This window comes from Lycorma delicatula, chromosome 2, assembly GCF_047948215.1.
Source record: "Lycorma delicatula isolate Av1 chromosome 2, ASM4794821v1, whole genome shotgun sequence".
NCBI lineage: Eukaryota > Metazoa > Arthropoda > Insecta > Hemiptera > Fulgoridae > Lycorma > Lycorma delicatula.
In genome coordinates this window covers 36,638,828-36,656,901 of record NC_134456.1, presented here as the reverse complement: position 1 = coordinate 36,656,901, position 18,074 = coordinate 36,638,828, and the positions used below count along the sequence as shown (strand labels likewise).

The following is an 18,074-nucleotide window of genomic DNA, read 5'->3' as shown; positions in this document are numbered from 1 at the left end:
CTGAATAAACCAGCCAGCAGAATGGATGTTGAGGAAATAGCTGTAGTTATTAATTCATATTTAAATAATAAAAACAAAAAGAAAAGAAAATATTGTGCTTCCTTTATTGGAAAAAGTTGAAAAAAGGAATATTAACAGTTTTTTTTTACAACCAAAACAATATGAAGATATATTTTTTAATTTTATAAGAATATCTATAAAATCATTTGATGTTTGTTAAATGTATTGAGATCATCAGTAAGTGACAGATTCTCCTGAAAAAATAATGAGTTTTACTGAATCATAACTAAGAAAACTAGCAAGAAATAGTTAATAATATAAAACTAAATGCACATTTTTATGTTAGACAAACATCATCAACTTGTAATGGAATTGGTAAAAAAAAATCTAAAAAGGTGTGCAAAAATATCACTTAATAAAACCAAACTAAAAACAAAAAAGTTAATATATATATACCAGTGTACAGAAACGTTATGCAGATTTTTTTTTTAAATTTTTAAATGTCCCAGCTTTCCTATTTTGAGTTGTTCCACTTAACAAAAATTATATTCTTATCAAGATTTTCCTTCTAAATTTTTCTTTTTGTCTATTAATTTAGTTTTCTCCAAACTCCTCCATGCCCATGTTTCAGATATCTCCAGCCTTATTTTTTTTCTATTTTTCTTAGTCTCATATTCACATCCACGTATTCCAAACATAGCACTTCACAAGAAATTTCTTCATGTAATAACTATTTCTTTCTGCAAAATGTTTCCTTAGCTGTTGCTATTCTTATTTTTATTTTGTTTTCATTTTTGCAATCTTACTGTTAACATAGAACCTAAATGTTTGTACTGTTTTACTTGTTCAATTTTTATTACTTTTGAGCAGATATTTATTGGTTTTCTTGTTTTATTCATTGGATTTGTTTTCTTAACATTAATCTTCATATTATATTCTGCTATAGATCTTCTAATTTTGAAATCATCTGTTTAATAATATGTGCTTCTTGTCTGAAAAAGCTATGACATCTGTGAACCTTGTACAATTTATTTTTCTTCCTTCTTCACTGATTCCTTCATCTTTTTTTGCGCATATTTTCATATCTTCAATATACATATTAAAAAAGGTTGTCAATAAACAGTATCCTTAATTTATTCTCTTTCTAGTTCAAACAACTCTGAGTATCCTTTATTGTTATAGCCATTGTATGATTTAGTAAATTCAGTAACAAGCCTTTAAATAATTTTCTATCTTCCCAATTAATTCTGTGGCTTCTTAATTCTTCATTAGTTTACTAGTATGAGTTTACTAGTATAAGTAGAGTTTAGCTCTTTTTATATACAAGTAGTATAAAATATACACTTATTCCCTTTTTTCTTTCTATTTATCTATTATCGATAGATAATGTTTTTTTTTTATAGGTCATTCCATCTATTGTCCTACTTCCCTTTCTGAATTCATATTCTTTTTTAATTATTTCTACCATCTTTTTTTTACTTACTAATCTTTGCTAAAAGTATAGTTATGTAATCTTGACGCTAGTGCACCATAACTTTTGGGGATTGGAACCATTGTTATTTTAAAAAAGGTTTATGATCACATTCATTATTGTACATTGTTACAGTTTCACACTACTGTAATCCTTTATCAAGACATTTAATATTTAATAACTTTATTAGCAGCTCATCAACTTCTACAGCTTTTGTATTCTTTATATTTTTTATTGCTTGTGTAAATTACAATTCTAAAAATTGCTACTTCATATTTTTATTCCTGTTGCTTCATCCTCTTACATTTCAATCTGATCTTTTATGAGATCATTTGGTTTAGTTTTATATATGAATTTTTTAATCTTTTGAAACTATTCATTGACTGTCAATAGTTTATCCTTCAAAAAATCTTAAATAATTCATTCTTATTGCAACTTTACCAACTTTAACTAGCAAAATGTTTGTATGTAAATTTCCATTTGTAATGTTTTAATGGTAAGATTAAAAGAGTAATATAATTAAATCATGCAGAGTTATCATCTACGGATTACTGTGCATTTTTATATACTATGGTATAAAAATACATAAAATACTCTTTTATTGAATAAAGTATTCTTACTTTCAAGAAAAAAAATCTATATTGTCGTGCTCAAAAAATAAAAAATACTCACCAAAGGTTGTATTATAAATTAAGATAGAATTGTCTCCTTTAAACTTGAAATAAACTGAACAAACAGGTTTGAAACATCTACTATGCCATTTAATATAGGGGTGACTTGATCCTTATTTTATAAATTAGTGACATTTCATTTTTTGGTGGAGAAACTTATAATAGAAACTAGATAAAGTAATATTCATTTTTTTACATTAATCAGCATGATTTTAAAAATGTTACTTTTCTTGTAAACTAATTTCCTTCAAAATGCCGTAAGGATGAGATTAAACAATTGTTATTTATAAGAGTGTAGTTGATGAAATTGCATTTTAGAATTCCCCGTACTTCTAAATCAGCTAAAAGTTGCATGTGAAAACCCTCTCATTGAAATTTTGCCTAAAATTGGAAAGTACAATAGTTAGCTTTCTTTGATTTTCAACCATCCCACTAATGGCGCTGTAGTTATTTGAAAATATTAAATTGTATAGTTTTATAAATAAGCAAAATAATTTTCCTTGATAGTTATATTTGTTCTCTGGAATTACTAATTCTTAAAAAATAAGTTATTTATTTAAGTTAACGAAACTTCAATTGAATAAATTCATAAAATATTCATAATATAAAAGTACGTAAAGCATAAGGTCTTTTTACGTGTTGTATTTTATAAATTTAAGAATTTCACGTAAAACAAACTTAATGGCTGATTATCTAGTTACTGAACGATGTTAGACTGTTTTGGTGAACAATTTTTCTGAGCAGTGCACAGATTTATGGTCTACAAGTTGGTAGAACTTTTGCTGGTGCGACTGCATAGTGCTCTGTAGCAGCCGCCATATTGTTAATTTGTGCTGGTTGTCGCTTATGCGTGCCCATATTAGTCTTATTAATACAATTCTGTATTGTTCATTTTGTGTGTTGGTTAATTGATGGCTTAAAGATACATTAAAGGTATGAAGCGATTTATTTATCTTGTTTGTGTAGAAGTTAAGAAATGTGGCCGTAGGCAATATAATATTCTGTTTTGCAATGTGTGAAATATTTTCTTATTTGAAAACGACGGCTTCCTTGTTCTAAATAGTTGTAGTTTTGGTTATTATTTTTTTTTTTACCCATTTGTTGGTATATATTTCTTCTTACTTGTATGTAAACTATTTATATTTGATCGTAATGTGTCTAATTTGTCTCGTCTGTGTGGATGTTCTTCGGCGATTCCTTTTTTAAATTTATAAATTGAAGTAACAGCGGTAGAGTATGTCGGGTGTTAACTCTGAGAAGTAGTTATTGAATAGTACTTCTATAAGTTGGGATTTTTTTTTACTAATATATGTGTATTAAATATGTATTTGTATTGTAGAAAAACGTTTGGCAATGAATTTCAAACTTTAAAAACGTTTTTGGCAATGAATGATTACTTAACAGTAGACAGAACAAGATTGTATTTTTTTTGTACCGGTTATTTATATTTTTAGCCATTAATATCAGTTTCACTGTAAATTTATTTGTATTTAAGAATTTTTTGTTGAGTTTTGGATTGATGACAACAGATAGGTTTGTTAATATGCAACGATACCCACACAGGTTTGGTATTTTTTTAAAGTAATTCTGTGTAGATTATTATATATTGTATTATTGAATGTATCAAAAAATGTAATAATTCATTGGGTTTAATTATTTTAAGGGTAAGCTTTTTTCAATTTTAATATTTTCTCAGTGCAGTTACTTTATAACTGAATGGATGTTTATTTGTTGGGAAATCACTTAGTTGGAAAGTAATTGTGTTTTGTGTGCTTTTTGGGTTACTATTATTTCTTTTAATTGACTGTTTGTAAAATTGTTGGTCAACACAAGAAGGAAAAGGATAATTGTTTTCGGAAATATCATTGTTAATGCCTGGAGGACTGTCAACTTTTGTCAATCAACTTTTTCAGCCAATTTGTATCTTTGTAGTTTAAATCTTGATATGATATGTCAAATCTTGGTATGTATATTTAAAATGTTTGTACCTTAAATTACATACAGTAATAAATTCTATAGACTTATTTAGTTAAATAAATAAATATTTAAAAATTTTTTTTAGATAGATCATTTTTTCTATTTATCGAGAGAAAAACCACCAACAACCTAACTGTTCTAATTTGCAGCAAAAAATCTAAAACAATTTTTTTATTTCAGTGGAGATTGTAGACTGTATAGTTTTTGCAGAGCTTTTTTGCATTCATCTGCATTCCATACAGATTATTTTAATATAATGATAGCTTATCGTTCTAATAACTTTCCAAATACAATATTTCATTTGATAGATTTGCTAATTTTCCACAGGTATTGCAGATGTCAACTGATCCTAGCAATTTAGTGCCTCCTGGAACCACTTACATCCCTACGACATCTTCAGGAAAGTGAGTGTTAATAAATAATTAACTCATTAAATAATGTTTTGAAGTGTTTACTCATTCAAGTGTTTACTTGAATGAATGCTGATGAATAGTGGTGGAAATTCTGCCGTAAATGGCAGTTATCAATGGCTTATGATTTTTGTTAATTTTCTAAGCTGAGTATTAAAATGTATTGGTAGTTCAAGTAATATTCAGTTTGCATTTGAAAGTAGAGGTTTTTATTTGAAGGGGATGAAATGTTTTTAATTTGTTTTTATTTGTTATAAATTGAAAAAAAAAGTTAATCTGAAGCTGGGAGTTTAATCTTGATTTAGTATATCAGTTGGTTGCTGAGGCTGCTGGTTAAGAAGTATTTTGTAGCATTATTTTTGGAACTGTCATGAACCTGTATAAAATTAAATATCAGGACTTATGGGTATTATTGTACAAGTATTTGAGTATAATTATATAAACTTAGTTAAGTTGATGTCTAACAAAGTTGAATTTAAGTAGTTTCTTCAAGTCATAAGAAAAAGTTTATCGGACTTTATTTTTTATTGAGAATATTTTTATAGAGAAGGTTTTATTGGTAATGAAAGTGAGTATACTATAGAATCAGTGTGTTCATTGTCTGGCTGTTTACGTGATAACTGCTGAATGACTCCATCTGTTTGTTATTAAATTTCTGTCAAGTAATTTAGTTAAGGTGTATGTTTATCCATTACTTACTGAATAAACTAAAATATTCATATTAAATGTTTAATTCTGTAATTAAAGTACTTCATTTGTAATTTATTGTCCAAATGCACCTTGAGACACTTAGACACTTGAGACACTTATTTTTCTTAGGTATTCATCATTTGATTAAATAAATCTTTGGTTTTTAAAGTATACTCAGTTGAAAAAGAATCTGGGCACATTGGTAATTCTTGACTGATCTCATTTTATATATCCAGTTGTTGGTACTGGAATCCCCAATGTGTGGTATGCCATCTGCTGCAAAACCACCCTAGCCTGCAAGTCATTTAGTTGAGGTATAGCAAAGTGTTGCAGCATATCCAAGTAAATGTTAGCTGTTTGTGATTACTCAATGAAAAAGAAGGGATCAATGATTCTGTTGTGCATCAAACCGCATTACACATTCACTTTAGGGAAAATCACTAAATTTTTCCCTGGTAAAGTACAGATCTTTTGAAGCCCTTATTGTCACATTATGTCTGTTTACATCCCCTGAGGTGTGTAAAGTAGTCTCATCTGAAAAACACATGCTGCAGGTACTCTTTGTCGTTATCAATCCTTTGCAAAATCTCACTCGCAAAGGAAGCATGATGAGGGCCATTGTCTGGCTGTAGATATTGCAATATCTGAACTTTATACGTGAGCAACTGTAGTTTCTTGTGTAAAATTTTGTGCACTATTGACCAGGGAATCCCTAGTTCACGAGATGCAGGACCGGTAGATTTGGAAGGGCTATTTAGAAATGCTTGCTGTACAACCTTCTCTTCACTAACAGATGGCTGCCCTGTTCATGGAAGGTTGACTATACATCTCCAATCTCCTTAAATTTTGCATATCACGCAATGATATTCTAGCTATTAAGTGCTGGTCGTCCATATTCCCTTCTAAAATTTTGCTGCACAGTAATCTGTGATTTTGACTTGTGATTCAACACACATTGTACTTTCTCCTGTATTAACACCATTTTTAAAAAAAATTGATCACAATGTCCTCTACTCTACTTCTACCTCCAACAAATCAGTATAAAAATAAAGTTGATAATGTTTTCCTTCTTTTACCACAAACCATACAGCTGTAACTGTAATAGTTTTGTAATCATAAAAGGTTTTATGGACACCCAGTATATCTCTTGTAATATCAGTAAATGTGTGAGTATGTGAATCAATTGCAATTCCTTGGTAGTAACAGGATTTAATGAGGTTGCTTATTGAATTTTCCAGTGTACTTGTGAAAAGTCATTGAAAGTTTAAAAAATGTTATTCGAGTTAGTGAAATATATACTTTTTTTTTTTTGTTTTTTTTACAAAAAAATTTTGGAAACTGTGAGGAGATATGAGAATATTGAGAAAGTGTTTATGAACGTGGTTAAAAACTGAATTGTAAGAATATGATTTTAATTAGTAATACAAAATTGAAACTATAAGATATGAAATTAAAAAACAAAATGCATATAAACTTCATTATTTTTTGAAGAGAATTGTGATTAAAATATTACATCAGATGAAAAGAGTTTGCATTTCTTCTGTTTCTAATTTTAAGCACTTAGTATTATGTTTGCATATTTTATGTTACATTTTATAAATTTGAGAAATCATAATTTTCTAGGCATTAACTAATTTGTTGTTTAGGTTTTTATTTTTTCTTTAATTGCTCATTACTACCTCTCTGTGCTCTTTGTGATCTGCCCACGAAAACTAAAATTTTTCCTGTCTTGTGTTTGGAATTATCATTACAGTTCACACTGAACTGTTGGCAGTGTCTAAATGGATGGAATGTGAACATGATTTAATGGAGCTTTAAAAATAAATTAAAAAAATTCTGTTCTGTAAGACAAAAATTATTATAACTATAAAAATTCTAATATATGAAAAAAGGAAGTAATGCAGTACAATTAAAATGAAAAAATACCTGGGTCGTTGATTTTTAGTTTTTCTAAAACCAGAACTGTTTATTTGTAATTTACTGCTTTTATTCTTTAGTTTTGGTCATATAAAATCTTTGCTGTAGGTTTGTTATATTGTTTTTTTGATTTGTTTCAGCGTGGGATATATGGTGATGTCCTACCCAGGCAGACCACAGATGGTTCCAGGAATTCCTATGCCACCCGGTATGGGCATGCCGTACATGCCTATTGGAGGCAAGTAGTTGTGTTTTTTCATTTAGGGGTGATGTTTTTATTATGAATTCTTGCTTGAATTTTTATCTTTGTGTCTATATTACTTTCCTGGCATCATAGGAGTTATGCTGCAAGAAGAAAAGTATGGTAATCAGTCAAAAAAATGGGGTATGGTTTTTTCTTTTATTTCTTGATATTCATGACCCAGGAACTCCAAAAAAAAGTGGGGGTAATGTTCTTATATATGTATGTACATTAGCATGTTTGAAGCTTAATAATGTTTGACTGGATAAACAAATTTTGATGAAATTTTGTACAGAGGTTCATTAATATGGAGTAATTTGTTGGTAAAATTTTGGGGTCATTAACTTCCTGAGGGGTTCTTGGTTGAGGGGGTCAGTTGTTCTCAAAACTTTACAAACATAATCCAATATTATTTGCATGCTTATTTTTTTTTATAAATAATTGCTCCAAAATTACACCTTCTCCAAAAATTGATAAAATGTTATCTATCTCTTAGTTTACTTTTTAACTGTTTTTTTTGTAATATCTTTCTAGGTATAGTAGAGCAAGCGACCCAAAAAAATACTTTCAAGCAATATTGGGAATGAGGTTTGATCAAAGTTTAAAAAGATCAGTTTTTTAAATTTCTCAAAACGTTTTTGGGTTTATTTAGACTTTTAATAGTATTAAAAGTTTTTAATATTTTTTAAAATTTAAATATTAAACTTTTAGTAATACAATAAAATTTCATCGCAATTCCCCCCCCCTCTACAAAAAAATAAATGTTAGGTAACATTTTTTTTGGTTGTACATTTTTAGTGGAATTTTTTAAAACTCATTCTGTTTGACACAGTAAATGTAGAAAATAAAAAAAAATTCATGGAAGGTGAGTTTGGAGGTGCAGGAGCAGAAAAAAAATTGAAAAATACAGATTTTTGAATTAAACAAATTTTGTTTATTTGTATTTAATGATAATTTTACAATAAAAATTCATCTTTTTTCATGTTTTCAACATTTTTCATGTATAATAACCTTTTATACACTGGCTGTATACTAGGCCCAGCCAATGTATGAGCTTGTGACATCATGAACAGGCTGCGTATTTACTACTCAGCCTGAAAACATCAACTCAAATTGATTACTTATATTGGACGCGGTAGTAACTATCATATTTACATTTACTAATTACAAACAATTTGTAATTAATTTTTTTATAAACTTGATTTGTACTAAATTATTAATTTTTAATAATAAACAAAAACCTTCTTAGTTTCTGATGCATGAATTTTCTTCATGCATCTAATTCAAACCTCTAGGAAGTTCACCATCCTTGCTAAACGAATCACTATCAAAGTCTACACATATAATATAAATATAACGTTCTCTCTTTTCATCTGTCAGTGGTTTCAGTTTTTCGTATTCTTTTGCAATATTTTTTACAATAGGTTTTTCAATCATTTTCATTCATGGAATTAATTTTCTCCATAGTTAATTTTTCAACATTTGTGAAAGAAAATGTGTTTAACTGTTCTTTTAATTAGATCAAAACTGTCCAGTCCCGTGACAGGTTTTGAACATTGTTTATGATTTTTCGGCGTGTTGAAAGAATACGATTGGAATGTTGATTGAAGAATCATATCCTTTTTCTCTTCTGAGTTTTGAACCTGTATTCTTGGTATCCCACAAGCAGCAGCAGTTCTTTCTTTGCATTTTTGAATGCCAATTATATGTTTGTCGTCAGCTAATTTACCTATTTTTTGAGCTTCTTTTATCATAAACATTGATAATTTCACATGCATGACTCCTAAGTTTTTTTTCTGAAGTATGGATTTAAATTGTGCCATAACAAACTGCACTAATAATACATGGAACAAAAATAAAACAAAAAATAATATATTACAAAAAATTTTCTATAAACAATGAGCAATTATGAAATAATATGACCACACAAAACCGTTATATAAATACCTTCACTGAACAATAAACTGGACTAAAGTTTGTTTCTTTATACACACATTGTATACTATGAATGACGGATCTAAATATAATCGTGACACAAGACATCATTTCTAACTGCATGTATAAATTTCTATAGGCCTGTACATAATACCAATCAGAACATTAGTTGAGGAATTGTTATTGTTTACAAGATTGAGTCAATAAGTAATTTTATACATGTCATCAACTCAGTTGGAAAAAATTGAACACAACATAAATGTATTGTTTGGGCATCCGTATTGTTTGTAAGTCGAAAAATGAAACAAAAATAATAATTACATGCAATAATAATGTTTGGGAAAATTAATATAATGACATGTCAGTACATGACCTTACAAACTTGTAGACTTAGGGCAACTATAACCTTTTATACACTTTTAGGTTATAAAAGGTTTATAACCTTTTTTCAGGTAATGTTTTCCCATTATATAATAATAAATAATCAATGACAGGAAAATATTACAACTTAATTGTTAGATTTTTTCTTGTCTGCCCAAAGGCAGGTTTTCACGTGGCCGCTCGCCATTCTGCTTGATTCTGTACCATCCGTTTCATTTTATAGTCACTTCCTTCCCTTTTTATATTGTTTACCATTTTCATTCATCTCCGACCTCTTGCTTTCCTCCCCATTACAAATCCCTCCAATGCCATCACCAAAAGGCAGTCACGTCTCAGCCAATGTCTCAACCAACTGCATTTTCTTTTTATTATTTTGATAATCGCCCTCTCTTCTTCCACTGTACAAAGCACTTCCTCATTCTAAACTCTCTCCATTCAGCTGATCTATTCCATTTTCTTCCAAACCCACATTTCAAAGGCCTCCAGTTTTCTGTCTTCTCTCTTCCTAATTGTCCATGTCTCTGCCCCATAAAGGGCCACACAAAACATTTTGCAAGTTTTTTCCTTAGTCGCAGATCTAGTTTGCTATATAGCTCTTCTTATTTTGCGGAGTGCTTCCTTTGCCCTAGCAATATGTACTTTAACTTCCTGAAAACACTTCATATCTTCTTTAATAAAACACACCAAAGGTACTTGAAGGTATACATTAAGGTTCCACTTAGTGTCACTTAATGTATAAATTTTTTGTTTTTTAGTGTATCATACTGATTATACTGTTTTAGCAATCAATATGTACTACTACTACATTATGTATACTCTACTATGCTTTCTGTATTCATTCTGTTTGTGTATGGTATGTGGTATAATTTTATTACAATCTGTTCATTTGTTATTGTTGATTAAATAGTGAATATCCATAATGTATCTATTGCAACTAAAATTAAATTGTTTAAAATCAGTTTGGATGTTCAATCACTGTTATAATTTAAATGTTATTGCTATTAATATTTGTAAATTATTATTGAATTATTATTTTTAAGATTAGTAATCTTCATTAAAATTTTGATATTAATGTTGACAAGTTATGAGTTGTAAGGAGGTGTGTTGTTTGTGTGAGTGTTTTTAAAATACCATAATTTATTTATTTTTAAAAAAAATTATTTTACTTTAAAAAAATTATTCTTTTCTAACTTATAATCATACTTTTAAGAATTGGTTTTCTATCTGCACATGTTTCTCTAATAAGCTTAAGAAGGATGTGCATAAAAGAAATAAATAATTTCTCAAATGTCCTTTTTTCCATTTATTTTTCTATTCTTAAAAATGAACTAATGAACCTTGTATGTTTCCATTGTTTTGATATAAAAAATTTGTAAAAATATTTTATAATTTACCCAACATAATGTATAAATCAATAAATTAAAAATTTAATAAAGAAGATATTTAAAAATTTATTTTTTATATTTAAAATCATTAAACTTAGCAGACAGTTTACATATTCTGTTGTAGAGTAGCTTTTTGTGGTAAGCATTTCAAACACTGTTTTGTGTATGCTAGGATAAGTTAAGGGAGAGAAAGATACTGACAATTATATCTCTTTATGATAAAAAAAAAATTTGGCATGAACAAAGATTCCGAAGGAAATAGGATGTGGTAAAACTACCAATAAATTTCACTGTTATACTGTTAATAAATAATGTAATACCAGTACTAATACTAATCTCTTGCATGAATGTTTACTATGCTATTACACACTAAACTATCAGATAATGCTGGAAATGGAGGCAATGCATTTCCTGTTAATTATATAGGAAAGAAGAGTTAAAGGTAAGGAAAGGGTGATAGAAAAAAACAATTAATCCTCGTTAATAAATAGAGTATACAAGAAGTTCTTTTTTGTGTTTTAACTTAAGTTTATACATTTCATTAATTTATATTTATTTTTTTCTGACTATTTTTTGTATTTTAGTGTTGGAAAATTATTTATAAATTTTGGGACATTTTGAAATGAAATGTTTTTTTTTATGTATCTAGTTATCTGTTAAATTTAAAAAACAAATTTGTTTGTAATTCGTTGAACAGAAAGTCATAGTTTTGTTCAGTTAAAAATCTTAAATTTTCTCTTGCTTTTAGTTGTCAATTTTTATAAACAACCGTTATTTTATATTATGAGCATGATCTTTAAAGATTTAAAATATGTCAATAAAAATAATATTTATCTCTGCATATTAGTTTTTAGGCTTATTTTATTGTCCATGTTGTATTTTGAATGATCATTTTATTAAATTAATAATTATGCTATGTTGTATGTTATTTACGCTGATTTTTAAAAAATTTTTTTGTTATTTTTTTCTATTTTCAGGACCTGGTCCCTTAATGCCTGCTGTTATGCCTATGGCACATCCTCATGTAAGTAAAAAGAAAGGATATTATTCATGGTTTTATTTGTAGACTAGAATAAATAATTGAAAAATAAAATTGTGTTAACAGGAAAAGTATTTAAGAAAGTCATTTTATTACTGATTTTTCTTAAAACCAATAAAAATTGAAGTATTCTTAAAGTTAATGAAATTATTATAGAACATACTGATAAAAAAATGTAAGATTTAAATGTTTACTTTTATCAGTGTTAATCATCTAAGGTAACTGATAATAAAAATAGCAAAAATTAGACATAATAAGCAATTTAAATTTGGCATACCTACTCGTGAATAGTGTACATTTGTGTGCATGTATGTATAAACTTTCATGTATATACATATATACATTGTATATATATACATGAAAGTTTATTTTCCAAATAAAGCTATACTGAAAGGGAAGCTCACATCCCTATATACCAAAGTGGCTCTGTTGTGACAGTGAACTAGTTCACAGTTGCGTTACAAATAAAGCATTGTATAAAAATGTGTACAAGGTAAAATTTTAGGCATTTTGTTTTTAAAGTGTGGAAGCTGATGCGAACTTTTTTCAGAAGTTTACTCTGTATTAATTGTATTGGAGGAATAAAATTTAAACTTGTGTTCTTAATTAAAATTGCTTAAGCTAAAATTTCTCTGTATGTAACAATAAGTAAATAATGTAAAAATTCAATACTGTGTGTACTGTAAAAATTATGTCATCAGTTGGTTTGAATGAATTGTAATTTATTTATTACTGAAATAAAGTAGAAATAAAAAGAATTCAGACATACAGGCAGCTCTGGTTTTAAACAACTAATGTTTTAAATTGTATTCTGCATGTTTGACAAAAGAAGTGAAGGGCCAAAAAAGCCAAAATTCCAAAGTTTGGTTTTTGAAGTCCAGTGATATTTTATTAAACTTTTGAAATAATTTAAAAATATAAATATAAATTCTATAATTATATAATTCTATTTAAATATAAATAGAATATTACAGAATTCTGTAATTTTAATTGAACCATGATAATATTAAATGTAGTAATAAAGCAGTTTATTTCTATTTAAAAGGTACCACCTATTCAGGGATTAAACTAGCGTTTATGAATTGGTGCATCATCATATTTAATTTAATCTAATTTTGCCTTCTTAAAATTGGGTAGGTAATAGTTAAAAGTTTGTGATAAAACTTTAAGCCTCACGTAATTGTTTTATATCAATTAATAAAAAAAAATAGGTGGTTATTAATGTAGTAGGCAATCTACCTCTGTAGTTAGTTAGTTTGTTCTTAGATGGCGCACCACTGAAACACTATATTGAAATAAGAAAATAAATACAAAAAAGAATGAATAAATTAGTCTTGCTCTTGTTATAATTATATCCTTATAATTATCAATATGAATTAGAAATATAGTTAACAAAATAACCTACACCCGCTTTGCTCGCTAACCTTGACTAGTGAGTATAGGTTAAGTTTGGTTAGATTATATTTATAATTTTGATATTAAATAAAAATAATTCCGTTCTTAAATTAGTCCATTTATTCTTTTTTTAAATTTATTTATTTCTTATTTTAATATAGCATTTCAGTTGCACCATCTAAGAACTAACTAACTAGCAGAGGTAGATCACTTATTACATTAATACCAACATTTTTTTATACCTTTAGGATAGTACAAGTGCTGTATTTTTTCAACTTCTGATGGGGTTTAAAAAAAAACATTACATAACAAAATTACTTTATTATTAAAAGTTGAGTAGTATCTAACTTATTTTTTTTATATAATTGCCAAAACGATTGAGACATCTTGTTATATTGTGACACCAGCTTTCCGATGGCCTCTTTAAAGAAGTTTGCCACTAGCGAGATAGGTATCTCTTGACTGCCTCCTGAAGTTCTTTGTTAGTGGCAAAATTTGTCCGCCCAATCATGCCTTCAATTCTTAAAAGAGATGAAAATTGCTAGGTGCTAGGTCTGGACTGTATAGTGGGTGGTTGAAAACTTTCCACTTGAATTGTCTGAGAAGGTGTTGCATCATGTTGGCACACTGCAGTTGTGGATTAAAACCATGCTGAATGAAAGCATGCCTCTTGGTTTGTTCTGGATCGTTCTGCGAAGGTGATGTAAAGATTCACAATAAACTTCCTTTGTTATTGTCTGCTCCATAAAATCCACCAAGACACCTTTATGGTCCCAAAAAACTGTAGCCATTGTTTTCCTGTTGCTCATTGTCTGCTTGAGGCTTGTTTGGAGAAGTGTGCATCTACTGCTTAGACTGTTCTTTGGTTTCTGGATTGTCATACTGCATCCAAGTCTCATAGTCACTAACGATAGATTTTAAAAACTCTTTCTCCTCATTATTGTAAAGCTTGAGAAAGGCTGATGACACCATTTGCTGCATTTTGTGATCATCACTCAACGTTTTTGAGACCAAATGTGCATACAGTTTCTGGTATCCTAGTTCTTCAGTCACAGTTGTGGTATAGAGAAGATCTTGAAATTTCTGGGATTTTTGCAGAAGGTTATTGTAAACCTGATTTTGTCGTGGACAAATTCAACAATCAGCCAGGCGTACAGTAGTGACATACTTCTGTCCTTGTCCACCTCCGTTATGTACATTTGTTCATGTTAATTTAAATTTCCTACACCATTCCTCTACACTACCATTACTCATAAAATTTTCACCGTACGCTAGGCTTATTCTGTGATGGGTTTTATCAGCGTTACATCCTTCTGCTTGCAGAAAACTTGATCACACTTCGCAACTCAGACTTGGCAGTAGCATTTATTGTAGGGCCATGTTCAGTTTCCTGTAGCTCAGTTCAGACTGGTGCAATGGAGCCGGGAATGGCAGAGGTTGTTGGGGGAGGGGTGGTGCAATTGCACAATGAGCAGATTTGGCTTCTGCTATCTCTTGTTTACTTAGATACACAACTGGAGGTTGAAAAAAAACAACCATTGTATAATTTGAGGTTTAGGAGAGTATTAATTTAATTTTAATTAATGTGATGAAATGTTTTATAATTTAAATTTTTTTTCTGCAATGTAAGTGCATGCATGTAACAGTATATTAGAAATGTAACACTTGTTTGTGTTTGTGTTTCATAGAAGATTTATTTTTTTTAGTTAATTAAATATTTCAAACTTTTCCTCAATTGTTGTTTGAGCTTTTTATTCACAAATTCTGAATGTTCTGCCAAAATGTGTGTGAAATTATGCTTGAACTAAAGTTGTTCATTAAGTAATTAAAAATCTAATCTGATAATAAAGTTTTTCTTAATAATCAAAGATAATTAAAAATTGATATAGCTTTTATTTTGAAATTTGAAAATATAGGAAAACCACATTTATTTCTCTTATTGAAAATTTATGTTTAAAAATTTTATCAAATTTTATTAAAATTTGTTAAATAGGTAAAATTTGTAATTAACAGATCTCATTTAGGCATGAATTTCTGTTAAAAAAATCATGCAAACTTAAGTGATTGATTCTGGGCATAAGTTAAATATTTTTTCTTATATTAATGTGAAGAACAAAGAACTCTTCGTTGAAATATTGGAGATACTTGTCATAAATGTTTATTTATTTTACTGTTTGCTCAGCTTAATTGTTGTTTTATTTTATGGGTTGTCTTAAGATGATGGCAGGTCCACCTATGGCACCTATGCCTGCACCAACGCTGCGAACATACAGGCCACCTACTCATCATAATGCAACACCACGTACTACTACTCCTTCTACAACAGCTAGCCCTGCAACCAGTTCAACAACTATTACATCAACCACAACCACCACTGCTTCTGTTAGCCGTCCTATTAAACAACAGCTTCCACCTGTACCACCAGTTGCTCCAACCGGGCCAATTGTCACTGTATTTGTTGGTAATATAACTGATAAGGCTCCTGATCAAATGATCAGACATATTCTTGCTGCTTGTGGTCATGTTGTCTCCTGGAAACGTGTACAAGGTTAGTAATGAAACACCACAGAATTAAAAGTTAAATGTATTATAAAAATATACCGTTGGGGGGGGGGGGGTCCAGGATGAATTAGCTGAACTTAAGGAACTGATTCAGGACATCAAAATAAGCAAAAATGTTCATATCGACATAAGTCCTATTTTGGTTTGTTTTCCTTCTGGATGCCATTTTGTGATTTTCAGCAAAAAAAATTATTTCTGAAGCGTACTGCCGATTAATTGTTTGCAGTAACTTGATTGTTTGTCAACAGATTTTTACGAATGAGATATTTTGTTCAAAATAAATTGCTTTATAAATTTTGTAAAATAAAAAGTTTGATCAAACAAATAGTTACAAAGATATTAAAGATTAAAAAATTTTGATGGCCGCCATTTTGAAAGTTTTGAAGGTGATGTTTTCAAAATTTTTTATTTTTTAGAACAAGATACTAGTCTTAGATTTGTCAAATTTAATTAAAGTAGGTTTACCTGTTCCTGAAAAGTAATTTTTTTTGAAAATCATAAAATGGTGTCCAGGAGGAAAACAAAGCAAAATAGGATTTATGTCTTTATGAAAATTTGTGCTCATTTTGGTGTCCTGAATCAGTTCCTGAAGTTCAGAAAATACATCCCAGAACACTGTATGTATTCTAAAGAAATGTATGACGGCTTTTAATTTTTGATGTTTAATAATTAGAAATTTCTATTATTTTAAACATTTTTTTCTGAAGGTGTATAGTGATTGTTTACTGGATTAAAAATATAATTAATCCGTGGTTCACTTACAGAAATTAAATGTAAAACTGAATAAACTTTTACTTAGATTTTAACTGAGAACATCTTTTAAAATCTAATAAAATTATTAAAATGCTGTTTTTTTAAATGAGATACTATTGTGTTGCCCTTTTTTTTCTTAAGAAATTTCTTGATTAAGTAAAATAGATTGTTGATTTTATGTAAGAAATGAATAAAAAAGAAAGAGTTTTTTTGGGTAAATGATTAATTAATCTTGATTTAATGGGTAATTTTGATGTATTGGGTTGATTTAATTTTTGGGTAATGATTAATTTTAATTTATTTATTAATCTTGAAATAAAATTTCACTTATTAACTCTTGAATGGCTGGCTTGAGAGAGAGATCTTGACACCTGTAAATTCATGTATTTCTTATTTTTTGGCAAAAAGAATTGTATTTTTTCTTGTGTTACAGCAATGAAAACTGTAAATTATGTCTTTGTAGTAGGTAAATTGTATGGAATATCTTTTCTCTAGAAATGATGTGAGTGCTTGCTAAAGCAGCTTGCATTTCTTGAGCTCATAGTCAGCAATTAATGGATTGGTATCTGTCCTTTGTGGAGAGGGCAGACTAAATATTTTTTTTTTTTATTGGAACCTGTTTTTTTCAATAACTGTTGAATACATCAAATGATGGAGTTGATATGGCATGCACAATAAACATTTTAAAGCTAAAATGTGTTAGGCGTGTGACTACTTATATCTCATTTCTTTTAATAAGTAATTTGGCGTTGTCAGTGAAAGAATATATTGAGGATAAAATAATCCTCCCAATCCCTGAGGTCACCATTTGGGAGTTATACATGAAGAGGTCATTTGAAAATATATTCTTTGGTCAGAGAATTGAATTTTAAAAACGTAATTAAGATTGCTAGATAATTTATGCAACAAATTGCTTCATTGATAGAGGGAGTAGATGGCCCAACTTCATCTCATCAGTACCTTGGCCACTTAGGCTTTCTGTGCAAATTCCAAATAGGACAGAGTCCTTGGTTAAGTTCACAGGCTTAGTTGTCTATCATATTAACGTAATTAATTTTTACCAAACAGTGCTAACACATCAAAAATTGATTCAGTGCAAGTATAGCAGATAATGCTTCATAGTGATTATCTGGGAAAGAAAGGATTGAGAATAAGGAGGATGAGGGGATATATGATTGGATATTCCTATACCTAAATCGTGGGGGACTCCCTAAAAAGAGATAATGGATATATTACCAATAAAGGAG

General features: G+C 28.9%; 1 protein-coding gene across 1 annotated transcript in view; it reads left to right on the top strand.

Annotated features, from left to right (window-relative positions):
• The first annotated feature begins 2,921 nt into the window (after positions 1 to 2,921).
• LOC142320652 (RNA-binding protein 25-like) overlaps positions 2,922 to 18,074 on the top strand; it is an 87,715-nt gene continuing 72,562 nt past the window's right edge. Inside the window, exons 1-5 of the mRNA XM_075358692.1 lie at positions 2,922 to 3,075; positions 4,447 to 4,523; positions 7,277 to 7,374; positions 12,056 to 12,102; positions 15,730 to 16,060. Coding sequence (XP_075214807.1) covers positions 4,456 to 4,523; positions 7,277 to 7,374; positions 12,056 to 12,102; positions 15,730 to 16,060 — 544 coding nt within the window. The 5' untranslated portion in view covers positions 2,922 to 3,075; positions 4,447 to 4,455. The remainder of the gene's footprint in view (positions 3,076 to 4,446; positions 4,524 to 7,276; positions 7,375 to 12,055; positions 12,103 to 15,729; positions 16,061 to 18,074) is intronic.